Genomic DNA, 18,910 nt, shown 5'->3' on the forward strand with positions numbered 1-18,910 from the left:
GCCGCGCTAACTAAATATATAAATTAGCATAAAGACTCATTGCCCTCACCGAGATATGTCATCGGACGATCGACGCTACAAACCAACAATCGAACGAATTGGGCACATACTCGTGGAGTCACCATATTGTGACTCGCATAAAATATGGTGACTTTAATTGCCAAGAAACAGCACCAATAGACTAACTTATAAAATAAGACCTATCTATGTGCTTTCATTACTTACCATATATTTCGTTACCTATTACTTAACTATATATTGCATACTAATTACGATAAGTACGATCATAAGTCAGTGCATATTACTTACGTTATTATTGGGGTCGTTGATGTTGTTCGTAAGCTTCAATTTATTGAAGCTGATCGGATTGTCCATCCAGTGGCTCCCCGTTGCCGGACTGTCGGGATGCTTATAAATCCTATAGCTGAAGGGCTGTTGCGGCTCTGCCGGCCCCGCAAAACTCCAGCCACCCATATTGCTGTTCTTGCCCCCGTTCTGGTATCCACAGTACTTGTGGCGGCGATCGGAGGCCGGTGCTATCTCCATGAGGACATAATAATTCTCACGTTTCTCCAAACCGCTTACGTTTATCTGAACGGACGGGAACATGCGCCTGTAAAACATCAAACAAAGGCTCCTAAAATCGCTGATGGATGGTAAGTCGTATTAAGTATCCAAATTCAGCTTTCAAAATTTCATCTCTTTCAACTGCAAGCTTTCCTATAGGACAATATAATCCCTTTCTGTGCGGGAAACACCAAATTTTTCGCAGAAAAAAAAGAAATATTTTTTAGCGGCACAGGCAAAAAAGTAAAAAAGAGAGAGTAATAGTTTAACTCTTTATATATTTTGTGATTTATATTATTAAAAGATCTAATAGTGTATAATTTCTCAGATGATGGAATAAATAAAACTATCATTTATAAAACAAAATAATAGGTCTTTTTAAAATTAAGAAAAATAAATATTAATGTTTTAATTTTAATGTCTTTATAAATACTTAGTAAAATCATTTTTAATCGGGTAAATAAAACTGTCACCCAGATATAGACGACATAGTAGTCAAACTGTTAAATAAAGACATGTTCATTTTTTTCGAATCGATATTTTATATGTAAAAGTATAAATATTGCGCTTCAAAATTGTGCGCTTTTTTTATTAAAACATCTATCTTTGTGTATTATATGGAATATACAATATAATAGAAATGAGAGACATATCGTGTAAATAGAAGCTTTTGTCTTGCTCCTTTAGCTGTTTTTTTTTAAGTGCTGGATTTATGGATACCTCTGTAAACGGTTTTATCATAAAATATTTAGAAAGGTACTTTCTACATATAGATACATGTGGTACTTTTGATCAATTTAACACAATCATGTATAAATAATGACGATTCATACTCTCTAAATCTGAATCAGTGAATAGTACTGCTGAATCAGTGAATAGTCACTGATTCAGATTTAGAGAGTAAATAATATCGAAAATAGAGACTTTATTAAACACTAATGGATATGGCACCATAAGATTAGAAACGACGCATGTGCGTAGAGTCCTTTTATAGATAATTTTGCCTCGTGGAGACTTTTAACGCTAAAAAGGTCTCTTTTCGTGTGCAGGTAGTATTCGCACACTTTTCCACGAAAGAACAAAGGTCTTCGTTTATAGTCATTAACGTGCCGGCGACGGGTAGGCGTCGCCGAGAGGACGACGCCGACGCTGCGTTAAGTCCGCTCCTATTACTACGCGAGACTTCCAGCTTTCACCCTCGTCAACTAGTTTTTCCGACTACGCAAATATTTCCACGGAAAGTCAAATCGAACAGCCGCCGTTTGCCTGCCTAATTGCGGGTTTTTCCCCCCGGCATTTTTCGCGTTCGACTTCGTATCGAGTCGGCCGACAAAGGATTTGCCTTCGTGCGCCCGGTCTGCGGCCGCCCTTGGTGCTACATTGTCAATACATTAGTAGGTAAAGAGAGTGAAGCTTGGAGACGAGACTTTTCGGTGATATAACAAAAAATCCTGAGTCGTTAAAAATTATCAAAAGTAGCCAACCGTATTATTCTTCGTCATTCTCTCAAAAGGCGCACCATTATAAAAATTCCAATCGCTTTCCATTTCACTTTGTTTTGTATAAAGACAGTGAAAGTCAAAGACGAGATTTTTTAATAATATAACAAAAAATCCGAAGTCGCTATAAATTATCAAGAATAGCAACCGTATTATTTTTCGTCATTCTCTTAAAAGGCGCACGATTATAAAAATTCCAATTGCTTTCCATTTTACTTTGCTTTGTACCATTAATAATGGCGCGACTTAGAATCACGTCTTTTATTTTACATTAGACGATTCTTTTCTCTCTTATTAACGTTCAAAAGATTCGATCGCGATAATAACCGCGGCGAAACAAAAAATTTTCTCGAGAAGCGATCCATATTAGCTTATACGTAATGTGTCGCGTTCGCGCCGCGCGCCGTCCCGACGGCTGTCGGGTGCTCGTGCCCCGATACCGCTGCGACAGACGGGACAGACGCATCTGGTTTAAGGAGCCTCTTGTAATTACGCGGCGCGGCGATGAGATAACGTCTGCAGTGGCAGTGGTGTGATATAACGTCGCATCTCAGTGGCACGAGCTCTGGGAGTTGGGAGCCCGTGTCTCATCCTGTACGATTACGGGACCCACTCGAAAGTCGCGTGGGCTATCTCCTCACGTGCGCACGCTGTTCGACATATCCCCGACAAAAAAACGGCAAAATTAAAAGCAACAAGTCTTGTATACACGTCCTGATTATCTCTGAGACAATGACAAAAGAATGCGGTGCCTTTGTTTCCTGACTTTTCGTTTCCGTACTTTTGTGTAATTTATTACTAAGTAAAGCCTTACTGCAAATATTTTCTGTGACGAACTTTACCTGAAATCTCTACCGCTACGCTTTAATATTCTTCTATTCTTTATTGAATAAATAAGCAACAATTTTTTTTGACAATTTTAAATGTTGCTTAGAAGGAAGGAATTAAGGAAAGACTTCTCTTCTCAAAAAAGGTATACAAAGATTGCAGGTTTCTTTTACCTAAAGAAAAAAAACGTCCCGACCATTTGTGCCATTGAATCAACTGTAGCTATAGAATCATTTTTTTGAAAACTGAAACCAACTCTGGAAAGACCATAGTCATAGTCGTGTCATTTATCTTCCAAAGGATTTTTTTCACCATTTCAATTCTTTTTCTAGGAAACAGTGCATTATAGTCACGAAATAACTACCTGTCGATCGCCACTTCTGTTATATACACATTTGTCACACCACTTCATTATCGCGTACATAGTAAAGGAAAATCAAGGACGTACCGCACGGTAGTCAAAAAGAGAGAAAAATTCCGAAACTGCACATTCGAAAGTAATGACACATGGTTGTGGACAAATATCGTGTTGAGGAATATAAATCGAGTTCGCAAGATTTATATTAGCGCGAAACAGAACAATAGAGAAAGAAAGAAAGTGAGAAGAGGGTGGGGGAAGGGAGGGAAGAAGGAGCACGTGGTGAGCACGTGGTTTCCGCACGAACACCGAAGTGCCGGAAGAGACACACGGACAAATGGACAGACAGACAGACACACGTCGCTATTGTCGCGACCTGGCAAAGATAAACATGTGTGTTTGACCCTGACTTTCTTTTTCTTACCCAGAACGCTGATCGCTCGTTTACGATCCGTCAGCTCGTTAAAAGCACGATCAATGGTCGCCTTACGTCGATCAGGAGAGACGTTGGACCACACCTAAAGTGGTCCAGTGTCACGTAATTAGATATTCGACGTATCACGTTACAAAAGTGTAGGTTGCCTTCCCAACGAGACTCCATGCAGGAAATGCAATTTTTTCGGAAAATGCAATTTCTAACGAAATAGCACGCAACGGAATATCTTCCATTTCTGTTACAAACATATGTGCAAGAAAATGCAAAAAAGTCGCTTAAGATTAAAAAAAAGAAATATTAAGAAAGTAAAACACAAAATGAATTTAAAAATATTGTATATGAATAAACAGCATAAACTGATGTATAACCCTTACAGAAATTTAATTACTTATTTTGAATATTAAAAGCACTGTTTTTAATGCTTTGAATATTCAAAATAAGTAATTAATCATTAGCCAAATGATCACTTACAGTATTAAATTTCTGTAAGGGAATAAAATGAACAAACTGTATGACGTAAATAATAATTCTTAACCCCGAAAAAAATTTTCAAATTTGCATAATGCAAAACCCGAGCATCCGATATATTATTTAATTTATTTATCATAAACTTGTGCCGCGTCACGCGAAAGAGATATAATAATCGAATAATTTTTCTTCGCAAATCTTCGCGCTTTGAGTGTGAAACGCGCACACTGACGCACAAAATCTAGTTGTTGAACGTATAGACAGTCTCTAATAATGAGTCACGGACGCTCATAAGCGGTTACAAATCTTTTCATGATCGCTCTTCCTTCCTTCTTTCCTTCCTTCCTTCCGCCCTTTCTTTCGCCCTTCCGGTTTTCACGACCTGACGCCCACGCGACACCGATACATTACACGGAAAGCGTGGCGCGTGATACGCGCGCGTTCGCATTATCTGCTTAAAGCCACGAAAAATTCTACGTACCCGTATCGCTATTTATCACCCCGAGAGTCCCATTTGAAAAGAAATTATCCGATTGTTTATCGGCGAAAGCTTCGGTCAGTTTGAAACGGACCGACGTCCTTGTACGTGTTTCGACTATGCTTCTAGCGCGCGTCAAAATGACATATTTTGCTTCCGAAAAAACGAAGAACGCATCTCTAACCGGTTATAACGCCTATACTGACCCCCGATCGAGACGGACAATGAATCCTAAATGTCGTTGCGGTACATTATCCTACGAGACTAATCGCGTTGTCGTCACTCCGGAACGCCCAGTCTGCCTGGCTGTCTAGCTAGGAAACGATCCTATCGCACGTTAAGAAAATGACTGGAATGTGTGTCAGCCAGAATTTTTCGGAAGCGACGGAAGCGTGGAGGGATTATTATATAATATATTAGACCTTCAAGCGAGAACCCAATTTCGGAATATTAAAAAACGCTGTAACGTCCGTGTCTCTTCTTATTTACGATTGGTGTAACGCAACGTTTCCCTTAACTCGGCGTTACTAACAATAACAAGGGAAGATTTCCAACTCGGTCATCCAACGAATTATGAAAATTTGCTAATACATAAAGGATGTTCTGATAAGCAATAAGCTAATTTTTTTTTGCCCGAATTCATCCTGAAGGGGTAAAATCAATCCCTGAAAATTGTCCATTTTTTGTTTTATTATTCATAAAAAATTTTAGAATAGTATTAGAAATGTATCTTTTAATGAGATTTATCGATTAAAAAATTTATCAATTGTTTAACGAATTATAAAAATGTATAAACAAAAGCAAACGAAGAATATATCCTTAATATTCTTATATTTTCAAAGTAATTTTTTTCATAATAATATTTATAATACATTAATACATGAAATATTCCTAAAGGCCTAATTTAAAATATTCCAAAAATTTGGTTCCTTTTTTTACGACTCTTAATAAACCCCACGCTGGTAATTATCGATAACATATTTTCACCTTGCACCCTAACTCGTTAAATATATATATATATATATATATATATATATATATATATATATATATATATATATATATCTACTGATAATTTTCCCAAATATACCTGCGTTAAATCTGTGAGACGAGACTACTGCAATGAAAAGCGATCCGACAGCTTAATTGTTAAAAACATGATAATCGTCACGTGCGTCAATCTTAGCAAGAAAAGACTTCAGATAACTGTTTGAGTAGACGCAGTGACAAAAAAAGTGACCTCAACGTACAATCATATCAAAGTGCAAACTATCTTCCGAAAGCTTTCAAAAGGGAAAAAAAGAGCTTTCTCTCGAAGTGGAAGACGCGACGAGTGTCTTTTTAATCTCCCAAGATCTGGCGTCCCGTTAGAAGCTGTCCGACGAAGAATTTGCGGCTATATTCCGTCGCGTCATCGGCTAGCACCTTCGCAAATCTGCGATAAGGGATGGTGCCTAAGGGTATTACGTTATTTTGCGGAATCCCCGTGGCGCGGACCCATTGTTCCCAAAAGATATCGCGACGCGACGGCTTCGACAGCGCCGGCGGCGTGGCGCCGGAGTGCAGCCTCCGGTTGCAAAGCAGACAGTGGGGGAGTGGTCGTCGCAACCCGGCGTCTCGTCGATGCCACCTCTCACAGGCGCCGAGGCTGGAGGCTGCCGAGACGAAGAAGAGGCCTCGAGAGGTATCTCGTCTTGCTTGTTCAATTGAAGGCACGAGCGCCACTGCCGAGCGTCACTCAGGCGCGTCAGAACGCGCGCGGCAACGTGAATAATTATTGTTGTGATCGTTACAACTTAAATCTTCATATTTCCAATCACGATTTTGCCGATGATCTATTATCGAGATCTATTATATTAAATTTGGAGATTTCTTTGTTTCGTCCACCACAGATTTTACGAGAATTTGAGAGATTATTATGATTCCGCGCTCACACGAGAGATATCTGTCATTGTTATTGTTATTTTATCGTTCGGCTTTGTTTGAGTCGTGACTGTTTTTTCTTGCCGCAATTATTTTATTTATTCTCAGTTGACATTGCCCAATCCAAGAGCAATGAGGTTTATAAATAATATAAGAAAAAAAAATAAGAACTTTGATGTACGTATGTGCTTGGAAAAAGAAAGAACAACAATGCAATGAGAATGTAAAGTACTCACCGACCGCTCTTGGTAATTATCATTTCTGTACTATTCTCGTAGAATTGCTGCCAGAGGTTTCGATTAAGCAGCTCCACGTTGACTCCGCGCAGTAATGGGGGTTGAAATACCCATTCGCTTGAATTCATCCTCTCACCTGCAAATTAACAGTTATAATTCGTGCGATTAGTCAACGGATATATAAAATTGTTCAATCAGCGATAAATTAACCCTTCTGTCAATGATCAAGTATCCGGTTACTTAAACGACTTGAATATTAAAAATGTTTATATGTTAATTCGCGAATTGTTTTGTGATCGCTTCAGACCTTCATCCTTGATATAATAAGAAATCATTTTCAATAGTTTTTATCTTGGTACACGGAGAAAATTTTATAGTAAATATTACTATGGTGTCGCACTAGCTGCGGACCATCAAGACACACAAGTTTAAATGCTATATCAGCAAATTCAATTTATTTCTCGATTAACTGGCGCAATATGTACAAAAATGCACGACGTCTCAAATGAAAAGGGCTCGAATCTTGAGCCGAAACGTCGTGCATTTTTGTACATATTGCGCCATCAGTTAATCGAGAAATAAATTAAATTTGCTGATTTTATTCACTGGCGGACGAAATTATTACCGATATTTAAATGCTATAGTATTATAGTAAAATTACTATGTCCATAGCATTTAGTGCTACGATCATAGCATTTAATGCTATAATTATAACGTGTGTCTTGATGGTCCGCAGTTGGTGCGACAGCATAGTAAAATTTAATATAAAATTTTCTCCGTGTACCAATTTTACCTTTTGTACACGGTTGAAGTCAAATAATACGCCATTCAACGTATATATAGGTACTTGAGTATCTAATTTGATTTTTAAAACTTAATAATAACTAATAAAAAATTAATTAATATGAAGAAAAGTAGAAAATATTCTTAACTGCATAAAATATACGTCCGTTCACATTTGTTGCTCAAACGGACAATGAGACGAAGAGCGTGTGCAGGCTAATAAGTATACCTCTGTCGGAATTAATTTTCTCCGCCCAAAATGAACCACAAAAGGCCTTTAAGTCGGAAAACCTCTAAAATTGATGCCCAGATATAAATTATCGCAGTGCCATGCAATTTCGAAAACACGTAGTGTTATTTATATACATTGATGATGGAAAGGTAAAAAATTAATGCATTTTGACAGAAAAATATCAGCTCAAGCTGCTAGCCTCATTAGACAATATTTTTTAAAAATTCGTTTTCTTCTTATAAGAATTATTAAACTACGAACATATATAACCGGAAAAAAATTATTTTGTATATAATTATATATAAAACTTTGCCGTATGTTTTTCTTCTCCTCTATAATCTCTGTATATACATATAAAAAATGATAAGAAGAAGAATAATTGAAAAGTAATTAGAAAAATATAACTTTCACATCGATCGTCTTTTTTATCAAAAAGTAAAATCGCGATTAGATTATATACTCTCTAAATTTGAATCAGTGAAAAGACACTGGAGTGGCATATCAGTGACTACACATTCACTGATATCAATCTGTAGGGGACTTTCCTCTAATATTACAAAATAAAATAAAAAGAAAAAGTAACTTCAGACTCTCGATAGTGAATCAATAAATTGTGGTAATTAAAGGGCTATGAGAGAATACAACGTAATTGTTGATGACTTTCACAATGGATTTATTTAAATTTCACAATATAATGTTCCAGACGTTTCAGGTCCACATTGAGTCACCTTCAACGATGTTAAAATTAATAATATTTATTTCTCATGTTTTCCATAACAGCGTTGTACTCTCATAGTTCTTTAGTTTAAAAAAAAATATATATATATACATACATAAAATATAAAGAAAAATACACATACATAATATTATAGATAATATAGATCTGATAAAATGGCAACATTTCCTTAACTTTCTATTTAACAATTAACAAGGCATGTAAACACACGCGCAATCCAAACCAAGGTCTCAAGAAAGAAAAAGAGTGAAGGAGGGAACGGAGAATACGACAATAATATTATACAAATATTAAGATCGAGACTTCTAGAATTCGTTTTAATATAACGATGACTATTCGCCGGTATAATCCCTTACGCGACACGAATCATCAATAGCGCGGCAGACGTTCCGAAGAAGCGTCGCTGGCTGCGAGAGCGAATATAGAAAGAAATTGGCGTGGGTGAGGTAACACAAAAAATAGAGCAGCGGGGCCACCCTTTATACAGGCATTGACCACCGCACTTGTCACGTAGCATTATGGTCACAACTAACCCGGCACCCGTAAGCCCATAGTAAAAAGCCATAGGTAGATAATAGATCCGCCCGGTCGACGATCGGCGACCTTTCATCTTTAGCGAAATAATCAAATGCGCTGTCGGTGCCTAGTGTGGAACGCATTACACGGGATATTTTGGGCGATTGGCAAGGTGACCGAGAAGAACACGGTCTCCTCATTACAGTGTAAATCGATTCGTTAGAGTGACCTTTTTCTTCCAGGAACACACCGTAAACGGAGAGGCTGGTTTCGAATTTTCGCCAGGCACCACGGCAGGCAAGATTCGCGTTACGAGACGTTTGACCATCACGAAAATCATTTTCTTAGAACAGATTTTTTTCCTAGTTGAAAACTCATACAATTCAATCATCACGCTGAGAACTTTTGTTTTGATAAAAAAAAATATATATAATCACTCCAACAATGCCACGCCGACAGCGTATCGAAATTAATTTTGAAGAAAGAATGAAGTAAGAAGTAAAGATAAAACACATGGGAGACTAAGATTATTAATCGTGAATTTTAGAAACTTTTACACGTTACGTCGGATCGGATTCAACAGATCTCTTTCAAATTGAAAATTTATTATATCTTAATAATCGCGCTAAGGATTTTTGGTAAAAACAATATAATTGCTCCAACAATAGCTCCGCGACAGCGTATCGAAATTAATTTTGAAGAAAGAATAGAGAAGAAGTAAAGATAAAACACGGAATCAAGTGGGATATTATTAAGCGCAAATTTTAGAAACTTTTACATGTTACATCGGATCGGATACAACTTGATCTTTTTCACCTTGAAAATTCATTATAATTTAACCGTCGCGCTAAGGACTTTCGGATTAAAAACAACATAATTGCTCCTCGATAATATACCTAACAACAGCGTATCCAAATTAATTTTGAAAAAAGAACGAAGATGAAAGAATCGAGTGGGAGATTACAGTCGCGAATTATATCTGAAACTTTTACACACATTATATCGAATCGGGATCAACAGATCTCTCACCTTGAAAATTTATTACAATTTAACCGTCGCGCTAAGGACACTTTTAGATTAAAACCAATATAATTGCTCCGATAATACAACGACAGCGTATCCAAATTAATTTTGAAAAAAAAACGAAGATGAAAGAATCGAGTGGGAGATTACAGTCGGAAATTATATCTGAAACTTTTACACACATTATATCGAATCGGGATCAACAGATCTCTTTCACCTTGAAAATTTATTATAATTTAACCGTCGCGCTAAGGACTTTTGAACTAAAACCAATATAGTTTGCTCCGACAATACAAACGACAGCATTGAAATTAATTTTGAAAAAAGGATGAGAAGGAAGTGAAAATGAGAGACTGACTCGAGATTGTTAGTCGCGAAATACACCTGAGAAACTTTTACACGTCACACACACACGCACATCGGCAAGGTATCACATGATTCGAGTTCTTGACATTAAAATTTGAAACATCATACACCGTCTAATTGCGTTGACGAAAATTCAAAATCCCGTATTGTAAACACAAGCCGCTAACGTTCACCGGTTACCCGGCTTGTCACCTTGGCCGATTACGGGACGAATTGAAATGGATTGTAATAATAACGTACCTAATTTGCGTTGCAGAGCGATCGGTGACTGCGCGAAGATCGGCGATGCCAGTTGCATATTCTGAAGTTCCAGGGGCATCAGGGCGTTGTTTGGATCCTGAAGAAACATCTCCGATGATCGACGTTTCTTCTCCGACACCGTCGGTGTATAAGGTATAAGGCGAGCACGGAAATGCTCACAATCAGAACGAACGTCGAAATCACGTGCAGTTGTAGAATGGAACTGAGACTGAACTGAGACGAGTGAGACGAACAGTTCTCGCCAATCTCGCCTACCAGTGACCTACCACAAAACGGGATCAGTGCAACCCCGCCGAAACTAGGCGAACTACGTCCCGCGCGCTCGTTGGTCGAAGATGGCCGCCCACAAACTACTTCGTCGCAACGCCTACGTGCTTGATTGGCTGGTGGTTTCGTCACCGCAACAAGTGGGGACTGGTGGGGAGTGGGGACACGCGTGTGTCACGCTGCGCGTCGCGTATCGCCGCTCAGGTGACAAACATAACACTCCGAATCCGAAGGAGAGCGATAAAGGAAGAGAAAAAGGATGAGAGAAGGAAGAAGGTAAGATAAAGCGTGATGCCACACATGAAATGCATTTTCCTGATATCCAACAGCGACGCCTCGAAAACGGTCACTATAATGGCTAGTAATTTGACTAATTAAGAATTATTTCTTTTTTTATCTCCCTCGTTTCTGATTTGCTGTATTTGAATTCTCGGAGATACGTGAAAATCTGTTAAAAGATATTTAAGTGTTTTTAGATATTTAAATATTTATAGATATTTTATTTAATTCCTTTTCCTAAATGTTTTAATTAAAATTTAATATTATATGAATATTATTGTACGCTTAATTTAGAATTTTGTGTTTTTATAAAGATAAATAAACGCTCAAATTTAAAAATATAGCATACATGTATATACATATATATAATATATGCTATATTTACATATATTTAATTTTTTATAAACAGGTGTATTTATAAAAATAAGCAAACATTTTTATAAATATTGTATATTTATACATATATTTGTTATAAATATACATATATGCATATAAATTTCACAATAACATTCTGTTTAATATAGAATTACAGTGCCGTCAGCAGGCGTTAATTCCACGCGTTCCACGCGACTATGTGAGCCGTGTCGCAAAAAATTGACAAGTGCATCAAATGACTGCGCCGAGATCGTTGTCGCCGTTTCCACCAGACACTGACCCTGCACGGATTTATATCGCGTGTTCCCGCGGGTCTCGTCACACGTTCCCGTTATGAGCATCATGCACGAGACAGAACATTACGGAATTGTCACTATTTAAATTATAGAATCCGGCGGGCGAACAGATGACTGTAAACTTCGAATCGTGACAACGAGGGAAGAATAAGGATAAAATCACACAACGGACATGCTATATAAAATTCTTTATACTTATCGCGTTACAATATGTTATATATAAAATATTAATAATTAATAATACATATATATATAACAGATGCACATATTATATACTATAGGTAGTGAAGTCAAGAAAAACGTTAAATAATCGATTACATTAGTTAAAAATGAAAAAAGTTGAATAATCAATTAAAACCACTTGTTTGTAATATCGAAGAGTTATACTGATGTGTTAAGTGTTATATTGATGAAATAATAAAGCTAATAAAGATAATAAAGATAATAAATATATATCATAACCATAATGATAATGATAGATTTCTTAAATTTTATTTATTAAGCATTTTTATAAAATAGTTTCATGTCGCGGTCAAAGAAAAAAAATGATTTAATTCAACTTTTCAAAGATTTCATATTATTCATGCAATTGAATACTCAATATAAAACGAGATTTCGATTTAATAAAAAAATTCGATACAAATCATGTTCGAAATACAAACTCTTCGAAAGCGAAAGTTACAGTTATCTGTCGTTTTAGTGCACAATATTTTATTCTTTCTTGCTACCTTTTATTCTCTCCTTTGCGGCCTTTGCACATTTTTCTCATCGTAAAACTTTCTCTTCCGTATATATTAGCATCTTAAGACAACACTTCCTCTATGAGAAAGCCAAGTGCAAGTTTCTAATTTGCACAATTTTTATACTATGTTGAAATTGAAATTTTAACAATATAAGCATTTTATTCTCTTTTCTAAGCCTTGAACAACATTGAACATAATTTTCATAACTAAATATTTTACAATTACATAGAAACCATGATAATATAAAACTTTTGATATATGAATTTGCAAATAATCTATCCTTTTTTGTCATCTCTGATTTCCTAGCTTTGATTGTATATCAAATATAGTGACACTTGTTTACAGGGGAGACCGGGGCTCGTTGGCACCGTTTTCACAATTTCATGCTATAGGAACGCTCCTGTATACTGTATAGTTTCTTTGTAATAAGTAAAATACGAACATGCTGCATTGTAGCCAACTTGCCCCAATAGTAGGGTAAGTTGTCTATGCGACAAAAGTCCATGTTAAATTAAATGAAAACATAATAGAAACACAAAACGGGTAACAGATACGTACTTCTTGATAAAGATTGTATCTTTTAAAATTATTTTGTAATGATCGAATAGCAAATTGCTGTTGCAGAAGAACAATTGTAAACTATTTTAGATATGTAGCCTTTTTCATCATAAAAATATTAATATAAATATATATCTAGCTTCTATCCAGCATTGTAAGTAGCAAATCACATGCTCAAACAGGTCTCACGCGCGCGGCAACAACAAGTCAAGCTAAACGTGTCTTGATATGCCAACATACCCTATCTCTACATACGTTTTATTTCAGTCATTTTATTACAATAAATTACTGTTGTTAGTCAAAATAACATGTCGTATAGTAACAGAAACTTTTCTTTTAACTATATAATGATACGTCACTTTGATTTACTTTTCAAGCTGAAGAACATTAATACGATATTGTGAAACGCTCGAAAATTTACTTGCCACCTCTTGAATCAGAGTTTTCTCTTTTTCTATTGTAATATTTGTCTGATTAAAATAAAACTTTGGGAAAAGTACCTATATGGTCATATAAGAGATATATCCCTATTCACTCCAACGTTTTTTTTCGCCCCAATAATCCTCCAACCATGCACTTTCGAGTCCCACGTGTTTTTTATAATGTTAATAGCTTTGAAAAATTCCCCAAAAATTATTATATCTTTGTACCTTCGACTAAAAATCAATGTAAAGAACATTTGGAAATCATTTATTTAAATATTTTTTTACAACAATTATATGTTGACAAACACACGTTACGACTCGTTTTACTTAAAAAATCATAACTCACGAACAAATTGACGAAGCTTAATGAACCAAAACGCAAATTAAAGCTAAAAGTAGTGCAAATGAGAAAAAAAATATGAGATAATTATTAATTAAATAGCAATACTTAATTTCGTCGCCGCAAATTTGGTAATTTTTAAATGGTACAGAAGGACTTTAAGGACTTAAAGAATGCTAGAAAAAAAATTTTTGAATAAGAAAAGGCGAATTTGAAGTGTGACAGATATTTTTTATGTAAAAAAATTAATTTTTTTTATAATCGTAGCTCCTCCCCACCTCTTCCACCTGCCTCTGAGCCATAATAGACCTCTGTGGAATGTTAAATTTTTTTTTAACGACAAAAATATTTTAAATACGGTTAAATTATACACAAAAATGCATTTTTATCGAAAAAAATGCTCATTTACGTTTCACACAACACTGACGTAATCCTCCAACCATGCACTTTCGTGTCCCACGTCCCACCGAGATTTTGATTGTTCCCCGTTTCGAGAGTAAATGAGCTAGGACTTTGAAATTTTTACCTGAGGTTCCCTGCCACAATAACTTTTTTTCGGCGTGGAGGGGATTCTCCCACGATCATTTGTTTTCCGGAACAAACAATTGTTAGAAATTCGTGGGACACGAAAGGCATGGTTGGAGCGAATAGGGATATTGTGAAAACTTCTTCCATTGTTTTTTTCGCTATAAATGCATAAACGGAACGCATTGCCATTAACTTGCCTCTTGTATTTTACCGTAAATAATGCGATTCCTCTCGGTTTCCTTCCGTGTCTTCAATAAATTGTATGGCAATAAATATTTTTAGAATTTTAAAATATATACTGAGAAAGGAAGAAATTTTACGACGTAAAATTTCGTTAACTCTATAAAGAGTGACATATAACTTATGATTTGGAAGTCCCAGCCATATTTCTCTGACATAATTGCTTCAAAGTAAATATATGTTTTCCATACACACAAGTCTAAACTTTCCAAATCGACTTTTCATTATATACCTTCGGAATATATGCAGAAAAAACTCGCCAAAAGTGTGCCGAAACGTTGTGAGAATATACTTTTTTACGTAAGATAGGAGACTTATATCGAAAATTACACTGTAAAAAAAGTTTGTAAAATTACAGGTAATTTTGAGACCCACTATAATAGGTGTAAATTTCCACACATTTTTAATTTGTGTAATTGTAATACAAAATTACTTTTTCCTTCCGTACTGTAATTTTGTAAAATTACAACCATTATATTGTATCATTACAACTATTAGTGGGTCTCAAAATTACCCACTATAATAGTTGGAATTTTACAAAATTTTTTTACAGTGTAGGTAATCGCGTCACAGTATACGTATTTTACGTATACTACAAAAATGTTTTTGAGGTCCACTTTTGAGGCTGCAGTCCACTTGACAATACAAATGCTTCAAAGCATTCCTTTTCTCCTTTCTTTCAGTGAAGAATAATTCACTTTTGAAAATGATTATTTTTCTAGATATCAAGCCAACGCTTTTGTAGGACAGACTCGAGTACGATCTCGAAACACTGTACGAGTAAGTACGATCTCGAAACATTGTACGGTTATTTCATTAGCGGGATGGAATCTTAAAATCCTATCAAGCCTGTGATCAGAATTCAAGGTAATCTCGAACGTAAGATCGGACTATATGAATACCGTGCAATCCATGCGGAGTTTTGATCTAATTGTATAAGTATCAATAAAATGATACTTACGAAATTACAGTCAGAGCTTTGATCTATAATTGTAAATATCAATGAAATGATACTTACGAATTACAGTCTTGCACGTGCACACCTCGCCCTCGGTAGATATTTCATTTATCGTAAGCATTTAATAATGATAAAAAATGCTGTAGAACATGATTCAGTTGTATCTTCACGAGTGGCGGATCGAACGGTGCATTTATTATTATTATTATCAAACTATTTATACTTGTCATTTAAAATTTTAGATGGCTTCTGTCTTTCAAAGATATTATTCTGTATATAGCGGCCACAGATGACCATCACGGTCAACGTGCAATGTTAACGTTTGAATTTGTATATTTAAACTTATTTTCATTATATTTATTTGACTGAGATGTTTAGATGCCCAGGATGTTTAGTATTCTCTTAGATAGCAGACGAGACCAGTGGCATTTTACCGGGGTCGGCACTTGTAGAAACGCCTTCTTCGCGCCAACTGTGCAAGCCGGTCGGGATTTGTGAAGTGTAAACAGGCAGAAAGAAGAGTGCACACTCACCCCCGCGGGCGACTGCAACGTCGTTTCGGGGTGCGTCATGTCGTTTCCACTGTTTGTATACTAGGAACGGAAGTTTTGTCAAATCACTCGGTATATAAATCTCCACGCGTCGCCAGCAGTTTTTGGTAAGAAAGAAAAAAGAGAGGAAAAAAAAACTTCGCGCGAATGGGTGCGTTCCGTTTCACGCATGATGCATCACTTGTCCTTGTTTAACTTATCCTTGTTTTTTTTTTCGGTAAACAACAATGATAAACGATGTATTATGCGCAATATGCATAAAACGGAACGCAGTGTCTTATACCTCAGGTAAAGAGCTTTTCTTCAGGTTTTCAGTCGAAACGTCGCACACGCATAATACACGATGTCAAGGAAATATCAGAACAATGAATCAGAGACGTTTATCCTGACAAGGGATGGTATGACCACCACGTTGAGATACCGTGCAAGATATCCCTTTTTTTTTATTTATGTATATGATAAAGTATTGTGTATAAATATGATTAGATTATACCTTTATGCGTACTTTCTATTTACGCATTGTCATACGAAACTCTAAAATTTACATTTAGTTTCTGTCTTTTAGAGACGTTTCAAAGTCAACATCCCAAGGAGAACAGAAATGTCAAAATGATATCAATTTGACGTCATATTGACCAAAAAATGATGTTAATTTTGTCATTTTTTGGTCAATGTGGCGTCAAATTGACATAATTTTGACATTTCTGTTCTCCTTGGGATGTTAACATATACATATATATGATTTATATTTTAATATTGATTGCTACGTTATTCATGTATACGAATGTGTCACTCAATTTCATGAAAAACTTCCAGGAAGCCAAACACATTTTTTTCTTTTAAGTTTTTCTTTATTTATTTTTTACGTTACAAAACGTTATAGGGTCTATGTCGGTTTTAGTTCTTTTTTTTTTCACTTTCTCCATTCTTCCCCAAAAATAAATAATTTTCGAATGAGTCTTTCAGCGGCGATAATTTTTATGCCATACATGACGATGAATAATTTCACAAGACCATATTCCGGAAATCTTATACTGTTTAGTCATTAATTCAATAATTAATGTGGTGTCCTACGCGACTATGTTAACATTATTATCTTTTGTATAATTCATCGATTTTTCTAACATCATTTCTAATTATTTCTAATCAGCCATGTAATTAATTCTCAATTATTATAGTCGATCCTTCCCCTCATTCTAGCTGCTAATTAAATAACTTAAATAATGAGAACAGAAAGATATAAGCCTCTCAACTATTAACTCGCAATATTGAATAATCTCATTAAGAAAATTGTCTGATGAAAAACATTTTTTCTTTGCACTTATCTCGTCTTCGCTCATAGCACTACGGATTAGGATTGAAATAAAATTATTTCGGGGAAAAAAAAGTAAAGATCAATACGGCAATCTTACCGATGTTATATTCTTTGGATGACGAAAAAGCTAGGTCATGTCAAATATTTCAATAATTTCAAATATTCAATAATAAGATGATGTAGACAATCACACTCAATCCTATCGTGTCTCTCGAGATAACTATAAACAAAACTAATAACTGAATAAAGCATATCGCTGTACGCGTCGGCAGGATACTTTTATTATTTTAGGACAAATTACACACACAGGCTAAACATATCGTCACGGAGAGATGCAGCGACATATAAGCAGGGATACGTATGGAAACCATGAGGTCGTTAATACTTCGCAAGAGGTACGAGTTAAAGTAGATAACGGACAATAGGGGAGAGTTGCCAAATGCGTACCGTTTAAGTTATTTTTTTTATTATATTTCCCATTTGGTATAGTGATTTGTACGCAAACAAACGTTAGAAATTATAGCATGATGTTTCAGGCATTTATTATTACATGTTTAACTTTCCACCAATAACAAATTATAATTTGTTATAAGTCTTTCTGTAACATGCTGCAAAAGGTACGATTTAGACAACCGGTATACGCATTCAACAACTCTCCTCTACAAATACTATTCTATTCAGCGATTATCAATACTCATACTTTTACGATTTAGCTTAATTTATGACTGCACCTAAAGTACATACATGTACGTGATTCATTATTGTATCAATATACGTGTCTGTACATATACGAGGACCTGTACATACGAATCTTTTATTTGTCCAGGTAATCCTATGCGTTTTGTTTAAAATCAACGAGATTACAGGGCATTATATGGAATTATAAATTACATTGTAGAATTATATATAATTTATCATGCAATTTTTCGAGAATAAACTCCGATCGAAATTATTTCGTTTTTTCTAAAAAAAAAAAAAAACAATAGAAATCTTGGAAATATAATTAAACAATTCTGATCGAAATCCTTTCCGAAAAATTCCGTAATACGTGTCCTGGAATATTAGATGTATGATAATTATAATATCCATGGAAATGTCAGATTCGTACGAGAAGTGCAATGTATTTTATAAAAAAAAAAAAAAAAATCTGGCTGAAAAATAAGCGAAAGATAATTATATGCAACACAATAATCTTTTGCGCATTTCAAAAAAGAAAACATCTATATTTATAAAAAAAAAGCAATAAAAAATCTTTATTAAATATATATATTGTGTGTGTGTGTGTGTGTGTGTGTGTGTGTGTGTGTGTGTGTGTGTGTGTGTGT

General features: G+C 35.4%; 1 protein-coding gene across 1 annotated transcript in view; it reads right to left on the minus strand.

Moving 5' to 3' along the window:
• The window catches only part of LOC112462720 (T-box protein 2-like), a 15,154-nt gene extending 4,237 nt beyond the window's left edge, over nt 1-10,917 (minus strand). Inside the window, exons 1-3 of the mRNA XM_025028643.1 lie at nt 10,690-10,917; nt 6,794-6,929; nt 310-613 (exon numbers count right to left, since the gene is read on the minus strand). Coding sequence (XP_024884411.1) covers nt 310-613; nt 6,794-6,929; nt 10,690-10,798 — 549 coding nt within the window. The 5' untranslated portion in view covers nt 10,799-10,917. The remainder of the gene's footprint in view (nt 1-309; nt 614-6,793; nt 6,930-10,689) is intronic.
• Nucleotides 10,918-18,910: the final 7,993 nt, after the last annotated feature.

Source organism: Temnothorax curvispinosus, unplaced genomic scaffold (genome assembly GCF_003070985.1).
Source record: "Temnothorax curvispinosus isolate PA1 unplaced genomic scaffold, ASM307098v1 QBEX01001334.1, whole genome shotgun sequence".
NCBI classification, from domain to species: Eukaryota; Metazoa; Arthropoda; class Insecta; order Hymenoptera; family Formicidae; genus Temnothorax; species Temnothorax curvispinosus.